At 39.5% G+C, this 24608-nt stretch overlaps 1 protein-coding gene across 1 annotated transcript; it reads left to right on the plus strand.

Annotated features, from left to right (window-relative positions):
- Positions 1 to 10716: 10716 nt before the first annotated feature.
- LOC141333359 (uncharacterized) lies at positions 10717 to 11355 on the plus strand. The gene has a single exon (XM_073838343.1). It carries the CDS (start codon positions 10717 to 10719, stop codon positions 11353 to 11355), a length of 639 nt encoding a protein of 212 aa, XP_073694444.1.
- The last annotated feature ends 13253 nt before the right edge of the window (positions 11356 to 24608 follow it).

The raw sequence follows: 24608 nt of genomic DNA on the forward strand, positions 1-24608 counted from the left end.
AATAAGCAGTGCTCCACTGAAACCATCATAATTACAATTCAAGGAGTCGCTTGTCATTTCCACAAGTTAACAGTTGCACACTTTGCCTTAAATGTGAGCATTAGACATGAATGTTACTCAGGAAATGTATCATGAAGATTGTTGTTAGTTTATTTTATCTATCTCATCTATCTACTCTTTTATCTATTCTTATTTTTTTTGTCTAATTAATTTAAACTAATCTATAATTTGATCTAATTTTATCTACCTGATTGTTCTAATCTATGCTATGTCTCTAATCCTTGTTACAGAACAGACATGTCTGGCCAAAAAAGGACCCAGCAGCAAGTCAAGATTAAGAAGAACAAGAACATTAAAAAGGCTCATATATCTGGCACAGAGTGTGGCCCTCCAACCCAAGACCTGACCTTAGCAGAGGAGTTGAATAAAGAGAAGCCAGTGATGGAAGGGATCCAGAGAGAGACAGCAGCAGGAGAAACTGACCTCTTCACACAAGATACATTGTTGCTGTACTACTGCACATGAAAACAATCAAATATTTAGATTTTGTTATGTGGACTGTCTGACTTTGCCTTACCTTGCAGTGTCTGGTAACACACTTACACTTCTGGAGCCAGCAGACTCTGATCCGGTGAGTACTCTTTATTAAAATCATAGGCTTGGCATGTCCTGACAATACAAGTTGTGTTGAATATGGCAGAGGGAAGACACTTCTGCAGCAGTGGAGTTCACTTCTGATGAAGATGAGATGCTGGACTCCAGAAGGCTTGAGGTATCATGTCGATTTTATGGAAATTTTTAGTCCATAATGGATAAGTCAGCGATGTGGTGCTAATAGAAAATATCACATTTGTAACAGTGCAACTTGGTAACATACTGAGTATTGTAAATCTAAATTATACTCAAGTCCTGCTGTGCTAATTGATGTGTGTTTTACAGAATTCACCAACTGTCAGACCTCTCTATCCCATGCATCTTAAGAGACAGATAGAGCTGGCAGAAATCGAGATCAAAGTGAACAAGAGAAAGCTGCAGGACATGGACCCTGAGATGGAAATTAAATGCAAGACACTGAGGAAACTGGACTTGGAAATCCAGAAACTAGACAGAGAACTTAGTGATTTCAGTTGACACTGTAACCATGATTGTATCACAATGTGTAATCATTGTTATTTTATCTCTCCAAATAAAATAAAAAACCCCAAAACATTGTGGTTGTCACAGGGAGGAGTCAGAGACGTGCGGATCCATTTGCAAGGCTTTATTGAGAAGTGTCAACATGCAGGAATAATCACCAGGAAACAGGAACAACGTAGGTAATCCGGGAAACAGTTCAATAGACAGGCAATGGTCGCAATGGCAGGTAGCAGGAATCGTCAACGGGGTACACAGTCCAGAGTCATACACAGAGAATCCAACACAGAGATAAATGCTTAGAATTACGACCATAGGAACAATAAGACTTCGCAAGGTGGCTGTGTGTGTGAGTGGCTTAAATGCATGTGGGTAAATGATAAACAGGTGTATGCAGCAATCAGATCAGTGGGAAACGAGGAGCAGCTGTGTGCAGTGATTGGTGCAGTGGCTTATGGGGATTGAAGTCCAGAATGTGTGTGCAAGAGTTCATGATGAGATAGACCAGATACGTGACAGAGCCCCTCCCCAAGGAGCGGCTTCCAGACGCTCTAACCACATAATACAACCTGGAGGGTGGTGGAGCGGAGGCGGAACAGGGGGAGGGATGGAGGGCCAGGTCCATGTAGGGGTACTGGAACCACGAACTGAGGCGGAGCCGACGGAGGGAGAAGCCATGGTGGGGGAAGGGTTGGCTCCTGCATGGGGCCGACCGACGGAGGTGGAGCTGGTGGAGCCCGAGGCGGAACCGGAGAGTCGATGGTCCTAGGTGACACCGAGGATCCGGAGGGCCAAGGCGGAGCCCAAGGCTCTGGCGACCCCGGCGGAGATGGAGGTCCGGAGGTACGCAGCGGAGCCGGAGTGACAGAGGATCGAGGCTGTGCCCACGGGAGGGAGGAGGTCCACAGAGCCGGCAGGACGGAGTGACGAGGCGCAGCCGGAGGAGTAGAGTCCAGAGGCGAAGGTGGGGCGACGACTGACCGGGGCGGAGCCGGAGAGACGATGGAGCCCGGAGGAGCTGGTGGGCCGACGGCCGACAACGGAGACGAGGGAGCACAGAGCCGGGGTGGAGCCGCAGGGTCGGAGGGCCGAGGTGGAGTCCAGGACTCTGAGACTGGAGGTGATGGTGAGGGGTCCTTCAGTCTGGACACCGATGGAGACTGGCAGTCCCACGGCAAGTCCTCTGCACCGAAGGTGGGATGTGGGTGAGCAGAGGGACTGTCAGGAGACAGAGGTGGCGGAACTGGAGCAGCAGGGAGGGTGGGTGGGAACAGTCCATGCATGAGCTCCGTGACCAGAACTGGGCAGACAGGAATCTCAGGACGACTGGATGGAACCAGCGGAGTTTCTGGAAGGCTGGGCTGAACCAGCGGAGTCTCTGGAAGGCTGGGCTGAACCAGCGGAGTCTCTGGAAGGCTGGGCGGAACCAGCGGAGTCTCTGGAAGGCTGGGCGGAACCAGCGGAGTCTCTGGAAGGCTGGGCGGAACCAGCGGAGTCTCTGGAAGGCTGGGCGGAACCAGCGGAGTCTCTGGAAGGCTGGGCGGAACCAGCGGAGTCTCTGGAAGGCTGGGCGGAACCAGCGGAGTCTCTGGAAGGCTGGGCGGAACCAGCGGAGGCTCTGGAAGGCTGGGCGGGACCAGCGGAGGCTCTGGAAGGCTGGGCGGGACCAGCGGAGACTCTGGAAGGCTCTCTTGAGGAGAGGGCTCTGGACGGCGCTCTTGAGGAGCGGGCTCTGGAGAACTGGACGACCCCAGCGGAGACTCTGGAGGGCTGGGCGTCTCCAGCGGAGACTCTGGAAGAGCAGGCTCTGGTGTGGCGGCCATCTTTGCAGCAGGCTCTGGCGTGGCGGCCATCTTTGCAGCAGGCTCTGGCGTGGCGGCCATCTTTGCAGCAGGCTCTGGCGTGGCGGCCATCTTTGCAGCAGGCTCAGGGATGGTAGCCATCTTGTGTGCAGACTCTGGCGTGGCGGCCATCTTGCGTGCAGGCTCTGGCGTGGCGGTCATCTTTGCAGCAGGCTCTGGCGTGGCGGCCATCTTTGCAGCAGGCTCTGGAAGGGCAGACATCTTGTGAGCGGACTCGACCTCACCCACAGTAAACGGAGATTTGCAGTGAAACATGACAAAGTCTATATACTGTGCGAGAGTCCAGCTGGGGTCTTCATCAGGTAGGTTGGAACTGATTACGGGGGTCGAGTCCGCTCCAAAAGCACTCCTTGACCATGGTCTCATCACATGATGCCAGGTGGCTATATGTGATGAACTCATCCACATAATGCACAATGGAGCGGCCATTTTGAAAAATGCTGCAGAGCACACTTACGGGGTCGATTAAACCTCCTGCTAGATCCATCCTCACGGTCGGTTGTTCTGCTGACGAATAAAGCCGCTGGATCCTTGTAGCGGCGAAGTCTTCTGTCACAGGGAGGAGTCAGAGACGTGCGGATCCATTTGCAAGGCTTTATTGAGAAGTGTCAACATGCAGGAATAATCACCAGGAAACAGGAACAACGTAGGTAATCCGGGAAACAGTTCAATAGACAGGCAATGGTCGCAATGGCAGGTAGCAGGAATCGTCAACGGGGTACACAGTCCAGAGTCATACACAGAGAATCCAACACAGAGATAAATGCTTAGAATTACGACCATAGGAACAATAAGACTTCGCAAGGTGGCTGTGTGTGTGAGTGGCTTAAATGCATGTGGGTAAATGATAAACAGGTGTATGCAGCAATCAGATCAGTGGGAAACGAGGAGCAGCTGTGTGCAGTGATTGGTGCAGTGGCTTATGGGGATTGAAGTCCAGAATGTGTGTGCAAGAGTTCATGATGAGATAGACCAGATACGTGACAGTGGTCTTTTAGGGTTTTTCATGAATGTCCGGTACACTACATAGTCATTGATCCAGTGAAGTGGAACTAGAATTTAGGAAGATAACCACACAGTGTGTGCTACCAATGCATGCCGAATAAAAATGAAAGAGTGACATACATTATCTTTTATTAAAGCACAGGCTAAATCAAAACATATTTAACTTAAATAATTTGCTACGTATTGTTCTCTGACCAGTCTATTTCTGTTATCTGGGAAGATGGCAACATTGTTCTAGTCAATATCCAAAGCAACTCTGAGAGCTCTTTCTTTTCTTAGGCTGGAAATATTCTGCAGCACTGTGCAGACAACAGTCACATCACAGGCTCTGTCTGTGGAGACTCTCAGGTGGTGCAGGCACTAAAATCATGATTGAGCAGGTCTCTTGAGCAAAAATAAAGAATAAATCTTCATAGTAATTTAATTTAGCTACATTTCTGCTTAATGCAAAAAAAATCAGACAGGATAACTTGAAAATTTCAGGTTAATCCCTTATCTAATATGTGTTGTGGTTTCACCACTATTCAGTATTTTCCTGCCTGGTTCTGGACTGTCTACCTGAGACTTTATGGGACACAAAGTGTGTCTTTCTTCACCTGGTAAAGGCTGGCAAATACACTGCTCAAAAAATAAAGGGAACACTAGAATAACATCCTAGATCTGAATGAATGAAATATTCTTATTTAATACTTTGTTTTTTACACAGATGTATGTGCTGACAACAAAATCCCACAAAAAATTATCAATGAAAATCAAATTTACTAACCCATGGAGGTCTGGATTTGGAGTCACACTCAAAATTGAAGTGGAAAACACACTACAGGCTGATCCAACTTTGATGTAATGTCCTTAAAACAAGTCAAAATGAGGCTCAGTAGTGTGTGTTTGGCCTCCATGTGCCTGTATGACCTCCCTACAATGCCTGGGCATGCTCCTGATGAGGTGGTGGATGGAGCAAGACATGCTGTCCCAGAGGTGATCAATTGGATTCAGGTCTGGGGAATGGGAGGGCCAGTCCATAGCATCAATGTCTTCATCTTGCAGGAACTGCTGACACACTCCAGCCACATGAGGTCTAGCATTGTCTTGCATTAGGAGGAACCCAGGGCCAACCGCACCGGCATATGGTCTCACAAGGGGTCTGAGGATCTCATCTTGATACCTAATGGCAGTCAGGCTACCTCTGGCGAGCACATGGAGGCGGCCCTCCAAAGAAATGCCACCCCACCCCATTACTGACCCACTGCCAAACCGGTCATGCTGGAGGATGTTGCAGGCAGCAGAACGTTCTCCACGGCGTCTCCAGACTCTGTCACATGTGCTCAGTGTGAACCTGCTTTCATCTGTGAAGAGCACAGGGCACCAGTGGCAAATTTGCCAGTCTTGATGTTCTCTGGAAACATGTCAAATGTCCTGCATGGTGTTGGGCTGTAAGCACAACCCCCACCTGTGGACGTCGGGCCCTCATACCACCCTCATGGAGTCTGTTTCTGACCATTTGAGCAGATACATGCACATTTGTGGCCCTCTGGAGGTCATTTTGCAGGGCTCTGGCAGTGCTCCTCCTGCTCCTCCTTGAACAAAGGTGGAGGTAGCGGTCCTGCTGCTGGGTTGTTGCCCTCCTACGGCCTCCTCTACGTCTCCTGATGTACTGGCCTGTCTTCTGGTAGTGCCTCCATGCTCTGGACACTACGCTGACAGACACAGCAAACCTTCTTGCCACAGCTCGCATTGATGTGCCATCCTGGATGAGCTGCACTACCTGAGCCACTTGTGTGGGTTGTAGACTCTGTCTCATGCTACCACTAGAGTGAAAGCACCACCAGCATTCAAAAGTGAACAAAACATCAGCCAGAAAGCATAGAAACTGAGAAGTGGTCTGTGGTCACCACCTGCAAAACCACTCCTTTATTGGGGGTGTCTTGCTAATTGCCTATAATTTTCACCTATCTATTTGCACAACAGCATGTGAAATTTATTGTCAATCAGTGTTGCTTCCTATGTGGGCAGTTTGATTTCACAGAAGTGCGATTGACTTGGAGTTGCATTGTGTTGTTGAAGTGCTCCCTTTATTTCTTTGAGCATTGTACAATATACCTCAACAGTATCTCACAGATGAGAGGTTGAGCTTGCAGTGGCCATCATGCCTGATGACAGCCTTCAAATAATAATGTTATGATGAAGCTCTTTAATGGAATTGTCATGCCAAAAAAACAAAAACAACAACAACAACAACAACAAAAACAACATGAAATATGGATTGCATTTCAGTACAAATCCAAGATAGGAACTTGGGTGTCTTGCATCATAGTCATACTTGGAACCTGCAACTGTAAATTACAGCCTATTAATAAATGTGGGTTTATTAAGGGTGTAGGTTTGTTTTGATAGTTGCTCTGTAGTTTATGATGCAGTTCACATCAGATTTTCTTGCCATAAATTGAGCCTTAGTAAACACTATCAGAAATGAAATATCTAAATACAATTTATTACAATTGCAACTTTTTGCTAAATCATCAAATCTGAATCAGATCAGAATCATCATTTGAGAGGGTTCTCATGCTGGCATTTTTTGTTTGTTTGTTTGTTTGTTTTTACACCCTCAACAACACTTAAGTTCACAGTTGTGCTTGCTTGTCATCTGGTTTTCCATTTAACAGACTGTTTTTAAGTTTTTCTTTCTCTGTACGTTTGTTTACCACCAGAATGGCTTCCAAGTTTATTGGCCCATCCTGGGGGGTGTTCCATAAACCAAGTTTACCAAATAAGCCAGGCTTATTTCAGTTAGTCTGACTTATTGTCACTTGATTTGGCTCAAAATAAGTCAGACTAACTGAAATAAGCCTGACTTATTTGGTAAACTTGGTTTATGGAACACCCCCCTGAACCAATACATTTAAAATGTGTGGCTCACCAGAATCACAGAAGATTGATAGAAGATAATTAAATGCATGGTAAAGAAGGATAAAAATTAAAGCAGATAAAAAATGTATGACACAAAAGGAATAAGGTACAGTGTTGGTCTAATGTCTCTTAATCTTATTATCTCTGCCTTTATGTGATAAAAATAAAAAAATAAAGTGATATTGGGAAATGTCATTACAATACAACATTAATATTTTCTTTAAAATGTAAAATATAATTCATTTCTGTGATGCAATGCTAAATAATCAGCATCATTATTTCTCCAGTTTGCAGTGTCATGCAATACTTCAGAAATCTAATATGCTGATTTAAAACAGTTGTGCTGTTATATATATATATATATATATATATATATATATATATATATATATATATATATATATATACACACACACACACACATTTGGAACCTTTTTTAGGGTTCATTGATGAATAAAAAGTAAAAAAAAAAAAAAAAAAAAAAAGACCAGCAGTTATTGAAAATTAGACATCATTGATTAGTCAAAAGAGGGAAATATGTCAAATTTGGGGTCATCCCTTCAGCCAATATAAAGGTTTCTAGATTTACCATGCTAATAATTATGGAAATGCATTAACATATGCATTTCATAGACATCAGTGTGTAAACGGGACTTTTATTTTGGTTTGCGATGTGACGTCATGAAGCTGTGCCAGGCGCCTGCATTTGTTGTGATTCGGCTGAAGAGAGGTTTGTGTTTTTAATCAAGTAGAACCAGATATTGGTAGGTCTCTGTTTGCAGATGACGGGGCTCTGTGGAAAAAAGGAAGAAATGTATTATTTATTAATAGGAAAATACAAGAGGCAATTAGGAGAGTTGAAGAATGGGCATTTGACTGGGGATTTAAATTCTCAGTGGAGAAAACTAAAACAATTATTTTTTCTAAGAAGAGGGATATCCCAGAAATGAGTTTGAAAATGTATGAGGAAACATTGGAAAGGGTAAAGGTGTTTAAGTTTTTAGGTATTTATTTTGATGTAAAACTTATGGACTGAACATATTAATAAAATAGTTGAGAAATGTCAGAAGGTTTTAAATATTATGAGATGTATAAGTGGAGTGGAATGGGGGGCCAGTTTTTCTTCATTAAAAACTATATATGTAGCAATGATTCGGTCTGTTTTTGATTATGGCTGTGTGGTATATGGTTCTGCCTCAAAAAACCTGTTAGGAAAACTTTGTAAAATCCAAGCGCAAGCAATGAGACAATGTTGTGGAGCAGTAAAGACTACACCTATATCAGCTTTACAAGTCCTGGTAGGAGAGATGCCACTAGAAATTAGAAGGAAACAATTAATGATTAATTACTGGGCTAACCTCCAGGGGCATAAAGATGATCACCCTACAAAACTGATTTTAAATAAGTGTTGGGAACAAAATGCAAAATGTGGAACAAGCTTTGGGTGGTGTAGTAAAATTTATGCAGAAGAATTACAGGTAAATAATATCAAGATGAGTCCAACAGTTGATATCCAGCAGTGTGAACCATGGGTTTATATAACACCTCATATAGATCAGCATCTGCTGGAGGTTAAAAGAACAGAAAGAGAAGTTGATTTTAGGTATGCTTTTTCAGAATATATCAGAGTCCAATATCCTCGACATATTCAAGTATATATAGATGGATCAAAAGATCCAGAACATCAAATAACTGGGGCTGCTTTTTTAGCCAAAGTTACTAGTAATCAGTGGATTAGTGGAATAAAGCGAACATCAAATCATTTGGCAGTTTATACTGTTGAATTGATAGGAATCCTTATGGCGTTACAGTGGGTAGAGGAAATAAAACCTGAAAATGTTTTAATCTGTACAGATTCAGTTTCAGTTTTAAAGAGCTTGAGATCTTTCAAATCTAGTCACCAAGATATTCTTTTTAATATACTACATATACATTCAAGAATTGTCCAGAATGGTATATCAATCAGTTTTATGTGGGTTCCAGCTCACATGGGAATAAGGGGAAACGAAGAAGTGGATAAATTAGCAAAACAAGCTTTACAGAAAGAAATAATAGAATTACTAGTTCCATTAAGTAAATCAGAGATGAAGGTTTTAATCTGGAGTAAATTGATAGAAGAATGGCAAGTAGAGTGGAGTAATGGGACAAAGGGTAGATTCCTTTACAGCTTATTAAACAAGGTAAATAAAAACATTAAGTGTATAGGTAAGTCAAGGAAAGAAGAGGTTATCTTCAGCAGAATATTATTAGGGCACTCAAATTTAAATAGCACACTTAAAATAATAGGGAAACACCCAAACGGATTATGTGAACACTGTAAGGTTGAAGAAACAGTAACTCATGTATTTCTTGATTGTAGAAGATATGAACAAGAAAGAGGTCCAATGATAGAAGAAATAAGAAAGAATGTAAATCAGGAAATACATTTTAAGGTTCTAATAAAATGGGCAAGCGAAATAAATAGTAAAGTCTTCTTTGATTTTATTAGAAAAACGGGTTTGGTAAATAGATTGTGAAACTCTGTTCCACACTCCGGAGCTGAAGGTGGCGGTAATGCACCTATTTAAGTTGGTTGCCAACCGCCGTTAAAAACCAAGAAGAAGAAGAAGAAGAAGAAGAGGTTTGTGCTTTTTAAGTTTTTTAATCAATGCGATCTGTTCTGTCCATTTACACGTTTTACAAGATACTTAAATAAATGAATCGATCTTAAATATAACGTTGTAATACTTTTTAATGTTGTTTCGTGAGTAAAGCGCATCCTCATATTAATAAAAACATATTTCGCTCCAAATGTCGCAAATCAGTACAGCGTTCAAGTATATTAAAGAAGTGATGAGAAACTGAGAATCCGAATCATCTGAACCGAATCATATAATTCGGAAAAAGATTCAGTGATTCAAAGCTTTTAATCAACGCATGCTGACGACAAACAGTGACGAGAACAATAAACACAAACATGTTCAGCGGCAACTTTAATAAAACAACTGCAAATGTTTTCATGAAAGTTTAATCTATTGAAAATTATGTGCGAGTAAATATCACAAATAGTTACTAACTTTATGTATTTAAATGTGTAATATATTTTATCAGGTTGTTTAAATTCATTAACTATAACTCTGACTGATTCACTTTTCAGTGCACTGACTACTGAACTAGAACGAGACACACCCAGATGTTTAGTTTACATTTACTTTTCTATCTGTTAATTATTCTCATCTTAAACAGGACAAGTTGTCCAAACACTGAAAAACTCCAGGTGAAGCAGACGAGATTATAAAGATGGTGTTTATTAAAGAGGAGAACATTGAAGAAACATTCAGAGTCAAAAATGAAGATACTGAGGAACAAACAGGTTGGTTTCATTCTCAAAGCTGAACTCAATCATTTGATCCCTATTAAAATGTCCAGCTCTAAAAATAAATAAATGATATTTTTGCTCTTTTTATCATTGTCACTTTGAATAATGGGAATATGTTTTGAGATTACGTGTAACTCCTCCTATAATAGTTTACTATGTTGAAGATCTAAATGTTGCTGGGTTTGATGTTTGTGCCTTGAGCAATTAAAATGATGTTAATTTGGATTTGTCTTTTTTTGCATTAGACCTGATGACACTGAAAGAGGAGAGTCAAGAACTCAATGAAACGGAAGATGATCTCCAGCATGAGAAACATGATTTCATGTCTGGAGAAAAATCATATAGTTGCTCACATACTAAAAAAAAGCACAAAAGACAGCAATAAAAATAAGTGGTTTTAACTGCCAACGGTGTGGAAAAACTTTCAGCAGAAAGGAATACCTTAAAGTCCACATGAGAATTCACACTGGAGAAAGACCTTTCACCTGTCAACAGTGTGGAAAGAGATTTACTGAAAGAGGACACCTTAATGTTCACATGAGAATCCACTCTGGAGAAAGACCTTACAGCTGCCAACAGTGTGGAAGGAGTTTCACTCAAAAATGCAAACTTCAAAACCACATGAAAACTCACACTGGAGAGAAGCCTTATGCATGCTCTCAATGTGAAAGGAGTTTTGCACATAAACACAGCCTTGATGCCCACATCAGAGTTCACACTGGAGAAAAGCCTTACACCTGCAACCTATGCGGAAAGAGCTTTGGTCGAAAATCAAGCCTTAATAAACACACGAACATTCACAGCGGAGAAAAAACTTTCATGTGTTCTCAATGTCCAAGGAGTTTTACACATAAATATTGCCTTGATGTCCACATGAAAACTCATACTAGAGAGAAACTTTTCACTTGTCAACAATGTGGCAAGAGATTCACAGAAAAAAGAGCACTTCAAACACACATGACAATTCACATTGGAGAAAAGCCTTTCACCTGTCAACAATGTGGAAAGAGCTTCACTCAAAAAAGAAGCCTTAATAGACACATGAAGATTCACACTGGAGAAAAGCCTGATCAGAGTTTTGACAGAAATTGAGTAGCTCTTTAACATGTACAATCACACCGGAGTGATTAGACTACAGTTTGTCATGTGATTAACTGCAAATATATATATATATTTTTTTTACAATTTTCGCTCACATGTGACTCAGATCTGTTTTTGTCATGACAGTGTGAACAGCACAAACCACATGGAATTTCTTCCATTTGTGATACTAAATCTGATACAGGTCAGATGTTTTGCAATGTGACCGCAGTGTGAGTCACCTAAAAGATTTTACATACTACTCAATGTTATCAGTTGCGAAAGAACTCACAAACATTACAGTCTTTTGTCACATCCTTGTCTTTTATTTTTCATATTGCCTGTGCATAATTTCACTGGCTTCTGCAGCAGATCAGATTAGTATTAAACACATAATCATTTACTTTATATCCTCCACGTTTACTTCCGTATGACGGCGTGCTGCGCAAGTGTTGCCAAATCAACTGTATCTTCTCGGAATTGGGCTACTTTTTCCACTGTTTCCTCTGGTTGTTTTCCAAATTTGTGGGTTGACCCAACCACAGTAGTTTTGTGAGGCAATTAGGCAGATTTTGTTGTAAAAACTTGGAAACCCTGTTTGTATCATTTGTTTGCACATGCAGGCCAGTTCAGAATCATGATCTGTTCACACTAGAAATCTGATATTGGTCACATTTAAAGCAAAAATGTGAACATTTACACTACAAACTCTGTTTAGTCTGTTTTTGAGAAGGTTTCAACTTTGGTGTTCAACATATTGTTCAGAAATGCAAAGAATTAAAGGCTGAAATTGAAAATTTGGTTTGTTTTGAGCCATGGGAACACAGGAAGCCATATATTTAGAACCATTTGTCATAGATACATTTTGATCATTCAAACTGATAGGAAACATCCTGAAAATTACTTCAGATACTTTCATTGTACTTCTGCTTTTTACCCTTATCTTAAGGACCACGTAAGTAAAAAAAAAAAAAAAAAAGGCTCATCTTGGCCCACTCTCCCCCTTACTGTGTCGTATTTTCTACTTCCATGTTCATCGCCTCCTCAAGGTGAAGTATTTTACCTGTATCTTGTAGGATATATTATTTTGTGAATCTGTTGAAGTTACCATAAAGAGGGTAAGGGGATGTTGTGTTTTGTTCTCTATTATCATGCTGTTTAGGAAATGTTGGAATTTGGTAACCTTATTTTTTGACTAAATGTCAGTATTTGACGTCAAATGGATGTTGGAATTTGGTTGCTTTACAACACAACCTAAAACATCAAAATTGACATTAGATGTATGACTGACAATGAATTTTGTTTGCCTGACGTTGTAACCCAAATTTAACCAAATGTCTAATGACATTGTGTGCCTGCTGGGACATGGAAATTTGATTAATGTATAAATTAATTAATGCATGATGTAATGGGTGAATTACATAAATGTGAAATAGAAGTATGAATACTTGATTTTTTTGTTTGTTTTAAAAGATTTAAAAATCAATATCAAACATGCCTGTTTTGCCTTTTAGACCAGGGGTGCCCAAACTCGGTCCTAGACGGCTGGTGTCCTGCAGAATTTAGCTCCAACCCCATCTGAACACCTGAACCAGCTAATCAAGACCTTACTAGGCATACTAGAACAGAGATGCCCAAACTAGGGTAATGTTTGGTTTGGCCCGCCACACCATCCAAGAAGAGAGGGGGGGAAGGGGGATGCCTTCGACACAGATCGTCATTTGTAGTGTGACATAACATTTTTGTTTGTTTTATTGTTGAACTACAAAAGAGTAAACTGATATTAAATGTAAATTAATTTCGATTTTTTTTTTCGTGCATGCGCAATTCAAGGTGCAGCACCGCCTGCTTTGCGACACCCCACGTCAATTAACATCAACAAATTAACAAACGCAATAATGGAGAAATCAAGGCGGTGGCACACAGATGAGAGAAATTTAAAAAAAAAGTTTGGCAAGACAAGTTTTTATTCACTGAAGTCAAATCAAAGGCAGTATGTCTAGTTTGCAAACAGTTGGTTGCTGTTTTGAAAGAGTACAATATCTGTTGTCATTATGAAACAAAACATTCTGCAGCTTTCTCAAAGTACAGCGGCGAGGCGTGAAAACAGAAGGCTAACAAGCTGCTTGCTAAACTTCGACTCGAACAGAGCGCGCTGCTACGTCCTTCAACAGCACAAGAAAGCGCCACACGGGCCAGTTATCAGATTTCCGCTCTAATTGCTGAAAGTGGAAGAGTCTTCGCTACTGGAGAGTTCGTCAAGGAATGTCTTGCAGTGGCTGCAGAAGCAGTTTGTCCTTCTCAGGTACGAATGTTCTCACAAATTAGCCTGTCAAGAAATACTGTCACCCAACGCATATAGAGGACATGGCTCAAGACATCGGCGAGCAAATCAAGACAAAGGCAAGTGCGTTCTCTGCCTATTCAATAGCCTGCGACGACAGCACCGACATATCCGAATCCGCACAGCTGTTGGTATTTTTGCGTGGAGTAAATTAAACTTTTGAAGTGACACAAGAGCTGGCTGGCATTGAGACCCTTTCTGGTACTACTAAAGGACAAGATAACTTTTTTGCTGTTAAGAGAGTGTTGGAAAAAAATGAATTAAAGTGGGAGAAGATGGCTGGCATTACAACTGACGGAGCGCCGGCAATGGCAGGGAGGAAATCTGGCCTTGCTACATCAGTGTCTCAGAAAGTCAGTGAATGTGGAGGAAAAGTTGTTAAGTACCACTGCATTTTACATCAAGAACAACTATGTGCTAAATCTGTCAGGCTTGTGGATGTGATGCATGACGTCGTCCAAATTGTTAACAATATATGCTCCAAGGCGCTTTCTCACCGATAGTTCAAGGCACTGATGGAAGAGATGGATGCGCAATATGGTGATGTGTTGTACCACCAGACAGGGCCGTCGCTAGAAATTTTTCATTGGGGGACATTTCGTTTTCATAGGGGGGCACACTTTTTATGATCTCATAAACAGACATTATTTATTATTTATCATTACAGACTGTATTTTCTGCACCATAAGGCGCACCGGATTATAAGGCGCAGTCTCAATTACGGGGTCTATTTCTGTACTTAACCCATACATAAGGCGCACCGTATTATAAGGCGCATGCTAAAACATACGGTCTACAAAAAAAGGTAACAGAAGCAAAACAGTTGTCACGGATTGCCCAGGTTCTGCATCCACAGTCACACAAAGATCACAATCACCTGAGTTCTAAATCACACGCACCTGCACCCAATCACCACACCCCTTTAAATATTCTCTCCACACACGCTCAGTGTCCGGGCTCGTTTGCAAGAAAGCGGACTCCTAGTGCTTCCCTCTGCGAGTTACACTAACGAAACTTACCTGTTATTACTTACCTGTACTCTGTCTTGTCCAAGTCTGTCCAGCTCCAGTCTCCAGCGGTGTGTGTGTGTGTGTGTGTGTGTGTGTGTGTGTGTGTGTGTGTGTGTGTGTGTACCGTAAGCCTGTTGAGTTTCCTCCGACGATCGTTCCTGGAATCTTCCCATCTTCAAATCTGCAAGGAAAAGGATCATTAGTTCCATTGTGGTTATCATCTCTGGATCAAACATATCCTTAGTCTCATACTCACCATTTCCTGTTGGCTGCATTATCTCCATCACTCTGCTGTTTAAATAAATCTTATCGTCATTACTTACCTGGTTGTCTGTCTGGTAACTTTATTCTACTATTTATCAATACACTCACATAATTTTTTTTAATCAATCTTCTCTCAAAAATCCATCAAAGTCCTCATCTTCTGTGTCTGAATTCAACAGCTGGGCAATTTATCGCTGCCAGCGTACGTAGTGTACGTATTACGTCCCTGTGTCAGCGGGAAATGGTCCGACCGTCAGTCAAGCGGAGCGCTTACCAAAGTCGCACAACAACATTTTTACAGATTTTGGAACTCAGTGCACACACATTTTTTTTCCTTACAGCGGAACCAACATAAAATATGTAATTTTTGGTCACATAGATAAGAATAAGACATTATTCCGAACTGTAAAAGGTTAACTTCTATTTGCACTCACTATAAAAACAGCTTTCGTAAAAAATAAAGGGCTTTCAGCCTTCTCTGATTCCATGAGCTTGCTGCACGGTCACTAAACGAACCAGAACTCAGTGTAGACATGTCGCAGTTTTTTTATTTGGTTTTGATAATATGCTAATTACTTAAGTGAAACATATTTTGTTTAGGACTATTTATTTTATTCTTTAATACCCTTTTTTTGGTTTTCTCCCAACACAGAATCCCATGAGCAGTGCGTGCCTGCCTGCCTGCTTGCTACGCCAGTATGTTTCCATCCAAAGTTAATTAAACTTATGCGCAAAATTGGAATATCGCATAAAACATTTGTGAATAAAGCAGTGTTACCATCCAGTGAGTTGAAGAGAACAAAATTGTCACTTCCTGATTAACTTGCGCTAAATATCACGAAGCAAAAATAAATGTTCTGCAGTATAGGAGAAGGCACTGTAGGCTATAGCCTATGATCATTCTGGCATATAATAAATTACGATCTTCAGAGAGCGCAGATGAAATGCAGTCATGTTATCTTATTTCAGAGGCTACTGTTTAGGAAAACAGTTCTGGGAGTTTATTATAACGAAGCACTTTGAGACTTTCCTCAAGCATTTTAAAATATACTAGAATTTAAGATGCTGTGCAATGAGATCGGTCCGTTGGTTGGTCCAGTTATGCTATCACATCGCAAAGTCACATGTCAATTTTTTGATGCGCTTCAAGGAATGTATTAGGCTAGGTAAAAGTGTTTCCATCGAGTTTATGTGCATGTTTTCTTACTGGATAAGAATTTTATCCTACTTAGCACATAAGCTTTTACGCGCATTTTTAGAATGTATGCGCATCTTGGCGCTTCCATCCAGCGTTTTTTATGCGATATCCCAAAATGTGCATAAAAAAAGGTTACGGAAACGATTATTTATTAGCTTCATATTAGTTTACCGTTGTAGAGATTAGTGCTCCTTTAGAGCTAGATGATTTGTTTGGCAGTATTTAATGCTAGATCAATGTTTTTCGTTCTCAAAAGTAAGTTAACTCGCGGTCATGGGCAGGGGGCCACCTCGAGTCACTTGGGGGGGCACTGCCCCCCAATGCCCCCCCTTGGTGACAGGCCTGCCACCAGGAGGTCAGATGGCTCAGCAGAGGAAAATTTCTCCAGAGATTTTTTGATCTGCGTAATGAGATCAGAGTTTTTCAGGAAAGCAAGGATGGTAATATTCAAGTGCCCATTGACAAGAAATGGCTCTCTGACCTGGCTTTCCTTGTGGATGTAACAGAGATGCTCAATGTTTTAAATGTTCAGCTCCAGGGAAAGGACCAGATTATCACCCAGCTTTTTGATCACGTCAGAGCCTTCAAAAAAAAAACTACTGCTGCTCATAAGACATCTCTGAGCAGTTAACTAGTGTGTCTGGCATTGAACTCTTTAGGGTTGCCACCCGTCCCTTAAAATACGGAATCGTCCCGTATTTGAGAATAAAATTTCGCGTCCCGTTTTGAATCAATATGGGACGGGTTTTGTCTCATGCAAATCATCCCACAAGCATTTTATGAAGATGCCTCCTTTCCTACTGTTGATTGGGTAATACTTGATGTCATCGTTAGTTTGATTGGTCTTTTTGACTGTCCAGTGAAAAGGGCGGGTCTTTTAAGCAGAGTCTGCCAAGTGTTGGCAGAGAGTAAAATATAAAAAATGTCGTGCGACAAAATGCCTCCATAGAGCATCATTTCCGCAATGACAGAGCTAACAAAAATCAAAGCACAGTCAGACAGTTCTTCGTACTCCAAGTCTCTCCCGAAGCAGACATTGCAATGACAGTATAATTATTATCAACAATATTTAGGTTAATTGCTAAATAAGGTTAAAATGGATCCCAAACTGTGAAAACCTAGCTATTGTTTTCTCCATGAAATAAAGAACAGTCTGTGAAAATAATACAAATATTTGACCCTGGACCACAAAGCCAGTCATAATGTAAAATTTTACACAACTATTATGTATGCGCTATATAAAAGCTCAATAAATAAGCTTTCTATTGATGTATGGTTTGTTAGGATAGGGCAATATTTGGTCGAGATACATCTGTTTGAAAATCGGGAATCTGAGGGTGCAAAAAATCAAAATACTGAGAAAATGACCTTTAAAGTTGTCATAATTAAGTTCTTAACAATGCATATTACCAATCAAAAATTACATTTTGATATATATACAGTAGGGATTTTACAAAAATCTTCATGGAACATGATCTTTACTTAATTTCCTAATGATTTTTGGCATAAAAAAAAAAAAATGATTTTGACCCATACAATGTATTTTTGGTTATTACTGCAAATATACCCCATTGACTTAAGACTTTTTGTGGTACAGGGTCACATTTATGTATTTAATATTAACTGAGTAAAACCATGTCAACAACTGAAATCCCAGTGAAATGAATGGCTAAAATCAAACTTCATCTCAGAATTAGATTTGGCCTGGTTTTCACACACTGGGTCACAAATTGTAATTTGTAAAAATTCTGTAAATACAATGTACATGGATTACATTCCAATGTAATATTATGATTTGCTTGTTAAGGATAAGTCAGACACATAAGCATTAATTTATTAGATGAAACATTACATTTAATACATTAATAAACAACATAATACCCATGTAAAGAAAATAAACAAGTAAAAGTGGTAACCCTAAACTGTATTGTACATTGAACACTTGCAGATTGTTTGTTTTTATTGTAATAAGTTCATTAAAATGCAAAACTTTACAAATAAAATTGCATTAGTTAATCAGATTAAAGTTGTTTTATATTTATTTTAAATATTATGAATACCCTGCTATAGGGTTTTTTTTTCTCAGCAAGGGAGAAACGCTTCAAGACTTTTATTTTGGTCTGGCGATGTGACGTCATAAGGCTGCGCCGCACTCCTGCATCTGTGTTTCGCTTTAAGGAAGGTGTGTGCTTTTATTCATTTATGGTGTTTAAATAAAACTCATTTAGAGATTTATATATGAATGTGTACAGAATTTTAACCAATGTAACACTGCGAAGACTTATTTAGAGATAATAATTAAGTTTATTTTGTGCGTGTAAACAGCATGTGCACAGGAGTAACAGAAACGTTTAGTTTCATTCACTGAATCAATCGCATCGCAAAATGATTCACTGTTTTGAATCACTCGAATCAGAGCTCACTGACGACTCCTGCTGCTCAAAACAACGAGCATGTAACACCTGTAATGACAACTTTTATAAATCAATAGCAAATGTTTTTATGAACGTGAATGTATTAATGCAGCCTACATAACAGTACATACTAATACAAACGGTAGCATTTTAGGTTATATAATTTGAGTTATTTTATTAATTTGAATGCTAGGGTTTCTGTGCTGACAACTGAACTAGAGCTGATTGAGACACACCTAGAGATTGTTTCTGCATTTAAAAATGCAGTTTGTATTTATTCATTTTTTTCTGTTAATTAATCTAATCTTAAACAGGACGAAGTGTCCAAAGACAGAAAAACTCCTGAAGAAGCAGCTGAGATCCACGTGACACACGATTTGAAAGATGGCGTTTATTAAAGAGGAGAGTGAAAACATGAGGATTGAAGTCAAACATGAAGATACTGAAGAACAAACAGGTTGGTTTTCATTCTCAAAGCTGAACTCTTTGATTAAATTGTCCAGCACCACAGAAGACAGAAAACACCCTTACATTTAGCTCTGCACCTCATATAAAACTATTGTGTCAGAGAAGACTGCGACTGCAATGCATTGTCATTTGAAATATTTGGTATTTTGGAAATTTTTTGCAAAAAAAAAAAAAAGTTGTTGTGATTGTACTTGTCTGTCGTGTTTTTTTTATACTGTACATATTTTTATATTCATTATACAATGGCTATGTTTGGGGTTAGGCTAAGGGGTCTAAAAATGTAAATCATTTATCAATGAAATAAAAATTCTAATAACTAAATTAGTAATTTATTAAAAACTGCTTTAAACAGTGTAATAAGTGAAAATTGCATGTTTTAGCATCAGTCAAAACATTGAAAAATGTATATTTTATAAACAATGAGACCAGGCTGGGAATGCAGCATTAAAGCGAAACCTATACTGTCAATGTTGTTCATTTTCAGTTCCTGTTTTTTCATATTTGGTCACTTTTTGTTCTTGTTCAGTTTGATTGTTTGATTTCTCGCACCTGTTGTGTTTATTATCCTTTATAAGTATAAGTTCCTGTTTGTTCCCTTCTAATGTTTGTTGTGAAATTATGACAATATAAATATATTATATCAATATGTGATTAAAGGGATAGTTCACCCAAAAATGAAAATTTGATGTTTATCTGCTTACCCCCAGGGCTGTATGTAGGTGACTTTGTTTCTTCAGCAGAACATAAACAAAGATTTTTAACGAAAACCGGTGCAGACTGTCAGCCATATAATGGCAGTAGATGGACACCAAACCTTTAAAAGTAAACAAAAACATGCACAGACAAATCAAAATTACACCCTGCGGCTTGTGACGATACATTGATGTCCTAAGACACGAAACGATCGGTTATTGTGAGAAACTGAACAGGATTTATATAATTTTTTACCTTTGATACACAGCCACATCGAGTTTAGCATCAGGCATGTTACACGTGTAGCGCTCTGGTGTAGTTTACGCAAACGCCGGAAGTGATCTGTCGCATGAATACGACACTCATTGTTTACACAGTGCACAGAGATTGTGGGTATAGCGGCTATTCAAAATGGTAATTACTTACGCTTATCCTGATTGTTTAAACCGATTTAAAGCTAAAAGATTTTTCACTGATTTCCTCTTACGGCTCTTTTTTCTTCTTACCTTTCAGACCTGATGGCACTGAAAGAGGAGAGTCAAGAACTGAATGAAACAGAAGAGAAAGATAAGAATGAGAAATATCATGATTTGAATATCGAAGATAAACCAATTGGTTGCTTTCTGACTGAAGAGAATTCCTCACCAAAAAACCCTCAAAAAACACAAACTACAAACCTCAATCCTCACTTGGTAACTCATATTGGAGAGAGCTCTTTCACCTGCCAACTGTGTGGAGAAATTTTCAATCGTAAAGAAAGCCTTAAAATCCACATGAAAACTCACGTTGAAAAGAAGCCTTTCATATGCACTCAGTGTGCAAAGAGTTTTACACAGAAAAAAAACCTTAACGTCCACATGAAAACTCACTCTGGAAAGAGACCGCATGAATGTGATCAGTGTGGGAAGAGTTTCATACACAGAAAAACCCTTAATGTCCACATGAGAATTCACACCGGAGCGAAACCTTACTCCTGTCCTCAGTGTGGAAAGAGATTCGCCATTAAAGGAAACCTTAAGATTCACATTAGAAGTCACACTGGAGAGAAACCGTTCACATGCAATCAGTGTGGAAAGTGTTTCAGAAATAATGTTAACCTTAATAATCACATGAGGCTTCATTCAAGAGAGAACAGTTTTAAATGTCATCAGTGTGAAAGGAGTTTCACAGACATGAATCACCTTGAGGATCATGTTAAAATTCACATCGGAGAAAAGCCTTTAATGTGCAATCACTGTGGAAAGAGTTTTACATACAAAGCAAACCTTGAGAACCACATGAGAGTTCACACTGGAGAAAAGCCCTTCACCTGCCCTCAGTGTGGAAAGAGTTGCACGATTAAAGGAAACCTAAAGGTTCATATGAGAACACACACAGGAGAGAGACCTTACAAGTGTCTTCAGTGTGAGGAGAGTTTCACATATCAAAGCGACCTCAAACATCATTTGCAAACTCATTCTGGTGATGAGGTTTAGAAAACACAATGATTACTTGTATTAACCCCTTCTCGTTTCTTCAGGTATCTACAGGTATAGAATTATGTTAAAAGTGATATACTCATTTTCAAACTTACCAATCCGCTAAACATCTTTATATTTGTATGACATCTGATCTCAATTTAAAGGGTCTTGTTTCTAGATTTGATGAATATTTTAATAACTCAAGGGTTCCTCCTACACAACATTTGAAGATATAGGTATAGATCTTTCAGAGCACACTTGGACCGAGGGCCTTTCAGGAATTAGGTGTTGCATTATTCTTGAACCAGGTTACATTCTATAGACCCCTCTGTGTCACCGCAATGTATTAAAAGTCCAACGAGGAAACCAAACATTTGTAAGTTCTGGTGTGAATAGTTTTTTTTTTTTCCAAGGGTATTCAAGGCGGTATTGGGCTGTTCTCCATATTTAGAGACCATAGTCCCAATCAAACTCAGGCAATTCAGTATTTGATGACAATAGCAAAGAAGATGAAATTAAATTACAGCCTTATTAAATGTTTTGCTGAATCATCACACAAGGGCATGGGTTTGTTTTGATAGTTGATCTGTAGTTTATGATGAAGTTCAGATTTTCTTGCCATAAATTCAGTCTTAGTAAACACAGTCAGCCATGAGTCTAATTATTTACATAATAATAATAGAGATCGAAATGAAGATGGGGGGGGGGGGTATAAATAAATATAACCTATTATAGGCAATAATAATAATAAGACAATGAGTTAATGGACTTACAAGACTGCGGTATGTATAACAAATTATTTCTTGTAGGCCTATTTTATTTAATGTCTACTATGTAACATTTATTCATGATAAACTTCATTTGAATGCTGTCTACAGCACAGACAGCATCGCCTATGGTTAATAATTAATTTCTTAATTTCTTTAATAATTAATATAATAATTTCACAATTGTTTAAGCTGGTCTTCAGCCCCTCTAAAACCAACCAAGACCAGTCTAACTAACATCTACTATGTAATTTTTTTATTTATTTTTTTAAATAAAACTAAATTTAAAAAGTCATTAAAAGTTTAATAACTCAAAAGTATTACTTTGCAGCATTCTGTGTTTACAATGCCAGTTTAGAGGCATATTTAGACAACTTTTTGATAGTTTTGCTTACGCTGGCACTTGAGTAACTTCCATGGGCACTGTTGACAAAGACGGGTGAGAGTGAGGCCTTCGACTTCACTGCCAAAAACAGAAAGTGCAGGAAGACACGCCGCCAGGTACCTGAGCTTGCACTGAAAGCAAATTGATGTAGAAACAATTTTCACTCAGAACTTGCTTGTAAATTTCACAACTGCAAGAAAAGAACCTGCAAGTAAGACATTGAATTAGTTCTTCCACGTCCCACTGTAGCACTTGATGGACAGTTTTCTCTCTGATGCTCCCAAGTGAGTTCTCCCAAACGACTGATGGTTCCTCCAAGCTCCACTCCTGCATCTGATGAAGTTGTTGCTCTGCAACCTTCTTCAACTAAAGTGTGTCCTCCCTGCCTTTTGAAGCCTCAGCTGTCTACTTTTTCCCAGTTTAAGTCGCCTCCACAACTTATGCTCAATGACATAGAGGATGAGGAGAATGAGTATGTGGAGTACACAGGGAAGACCATCCAGGTCTGTGACCTACTCAAGTCTGAACACCCCCGACTACTGGAGGCTGAAATAAATCCAAGAATGGCTGCTTGGGTGGAGAGTGACAGTGATACGCTGGAGGAAGTGTAGGAGAGTGAAATGGTGGAGGTCCAGGGATTTGAGGAAGATAAAGATGACCCCAATGAAATGGAAGACTCCAGATCCACACAAGGCCATTTGGATGAAGCCTCTCAGAAAAGGAGATGGATGAGCCCAAGATAGAGCTGTTCTGTGCAATCTCTCCTGAAGGTCCCAAGAATGAGAGCCAGCACCACGTGGATGTCCAGGAAGAGCCACAGAGAACAAGAAAAGTGTCACGCTTTGATCATCTGGCCAGAAGAGAGGGCCAAAAAAAGAGAAATAAATGCAGAAGGAGAAGGAGCAAAGAGATAAAGAGTTGCTGCTTGAACGCTATAGGTATGACCCGAAACTGAAGCACTTGTTGATCATTGTTCCTCCCCGAAATGACCCCTTCACCTTTAACCTACTGCACAATCCTGTGTACAAATAAAAAAATGTGCAAAGTAAATACTGAAAGATGCATGCAAGTGTCCTGACTATTAATACATAAAAAACACATTTAACCATTTGAAATGCCATTTTAGCTAGAAAAGCTACAGAAATCACACAATAAAGATTTTCACAGTACCTCTTCAGGCTTAGTTTAAGTAAGAGTAAGTTGCAGTTAGGTTTCTAATATTGTCTATCCCTGCTGAAAAACAGCTAATACCAGCCTAGGCTGGTTGGCTGGTCTTAGCTGGTTTAAGCTGGATGTAGCTGGTTTTACCTGGTTTCCCAGCCTGACCAGCTAAGTCCAGCCTGACCAGCCTGGAAAAGTGGCCAAAACCCCTCTAAAACCAGCCTGCCTTCCAGCTATGACCAGCTAAAACCAGCCAACCAGGGAAGTTTTTCACCAGGGATGATGTGGACATTTCTATTTTTTCACCTGCCATACTTTTCCCTCTCCATTATAGTTCCCCTTTGGAGATTTTTGGAGCATTTCCTTCCTAAAAATAAATACCATCAGCTATTGTTGTTGTTTTTGACAAAAAATTGCATGTGTATATTTATTTATAATGTATCTTTCAGAAGCAAAGAATATTGAACATTCATGTTAATTGTCTTATAAAACCATATTTGAAAGTAAACAATTGCAAATTTTCTAAACAAAGTTATGGTAATGTTACTCTTCCTTGATGACACTTTATTTTTATTTACTTAAAACTAAGACATGTTAAGTCATGGCTGAACAACAAATGCCAATAAATTACAAATACTAGAGTCAACTTTATACATGTTTTCACAACACTCTCAGAAAGAAACGCAAAAGCTGGCGCATACCTTTTGGGTACTAATATGTACACTTTATGTACTAATAAGTATTAGATAAAAGATCTGCAAAATGTTTTTTTTTTTTTAACCAAAATAAGAGGGATCACACAAAATGCATATTTTTTAGTACTGACCAAGACATTTCACATAAAAGACGCATATATTCCACAAGAGAAAATAATATTTTAAAATTATTAAAATATCACTTCAAAAGTTTACATACACTTGATTCTTAATACTGTGTAGCCTACACTGCGGAATTTTAATTAGTTTGTTTTGTTTAGTGATAAGTTGTTCGTGAGTCCCTTGTTGCATTAAGAGCCAGGGGTCTAAACTATTGAACACATTAAAGATGTGTACATTTTTCTTATTTCACCTAAAATTATATTTCTTTCATTCAGTACTGCCC

This window comes from Garra rufa, chromosome 4 (genome assembly GCF_049309525.1).
Source record: "Garra rufa chromosome 4, GarRuf1.0, whole genome shotgun sequence".
NCBI classification, from domain to species: domain Eukaryota; kingdom Metazoa; phylum Chordata; class Actinopteri; order Cypriniformes; family Cyprinidae; genus Garra; species Garra rufa.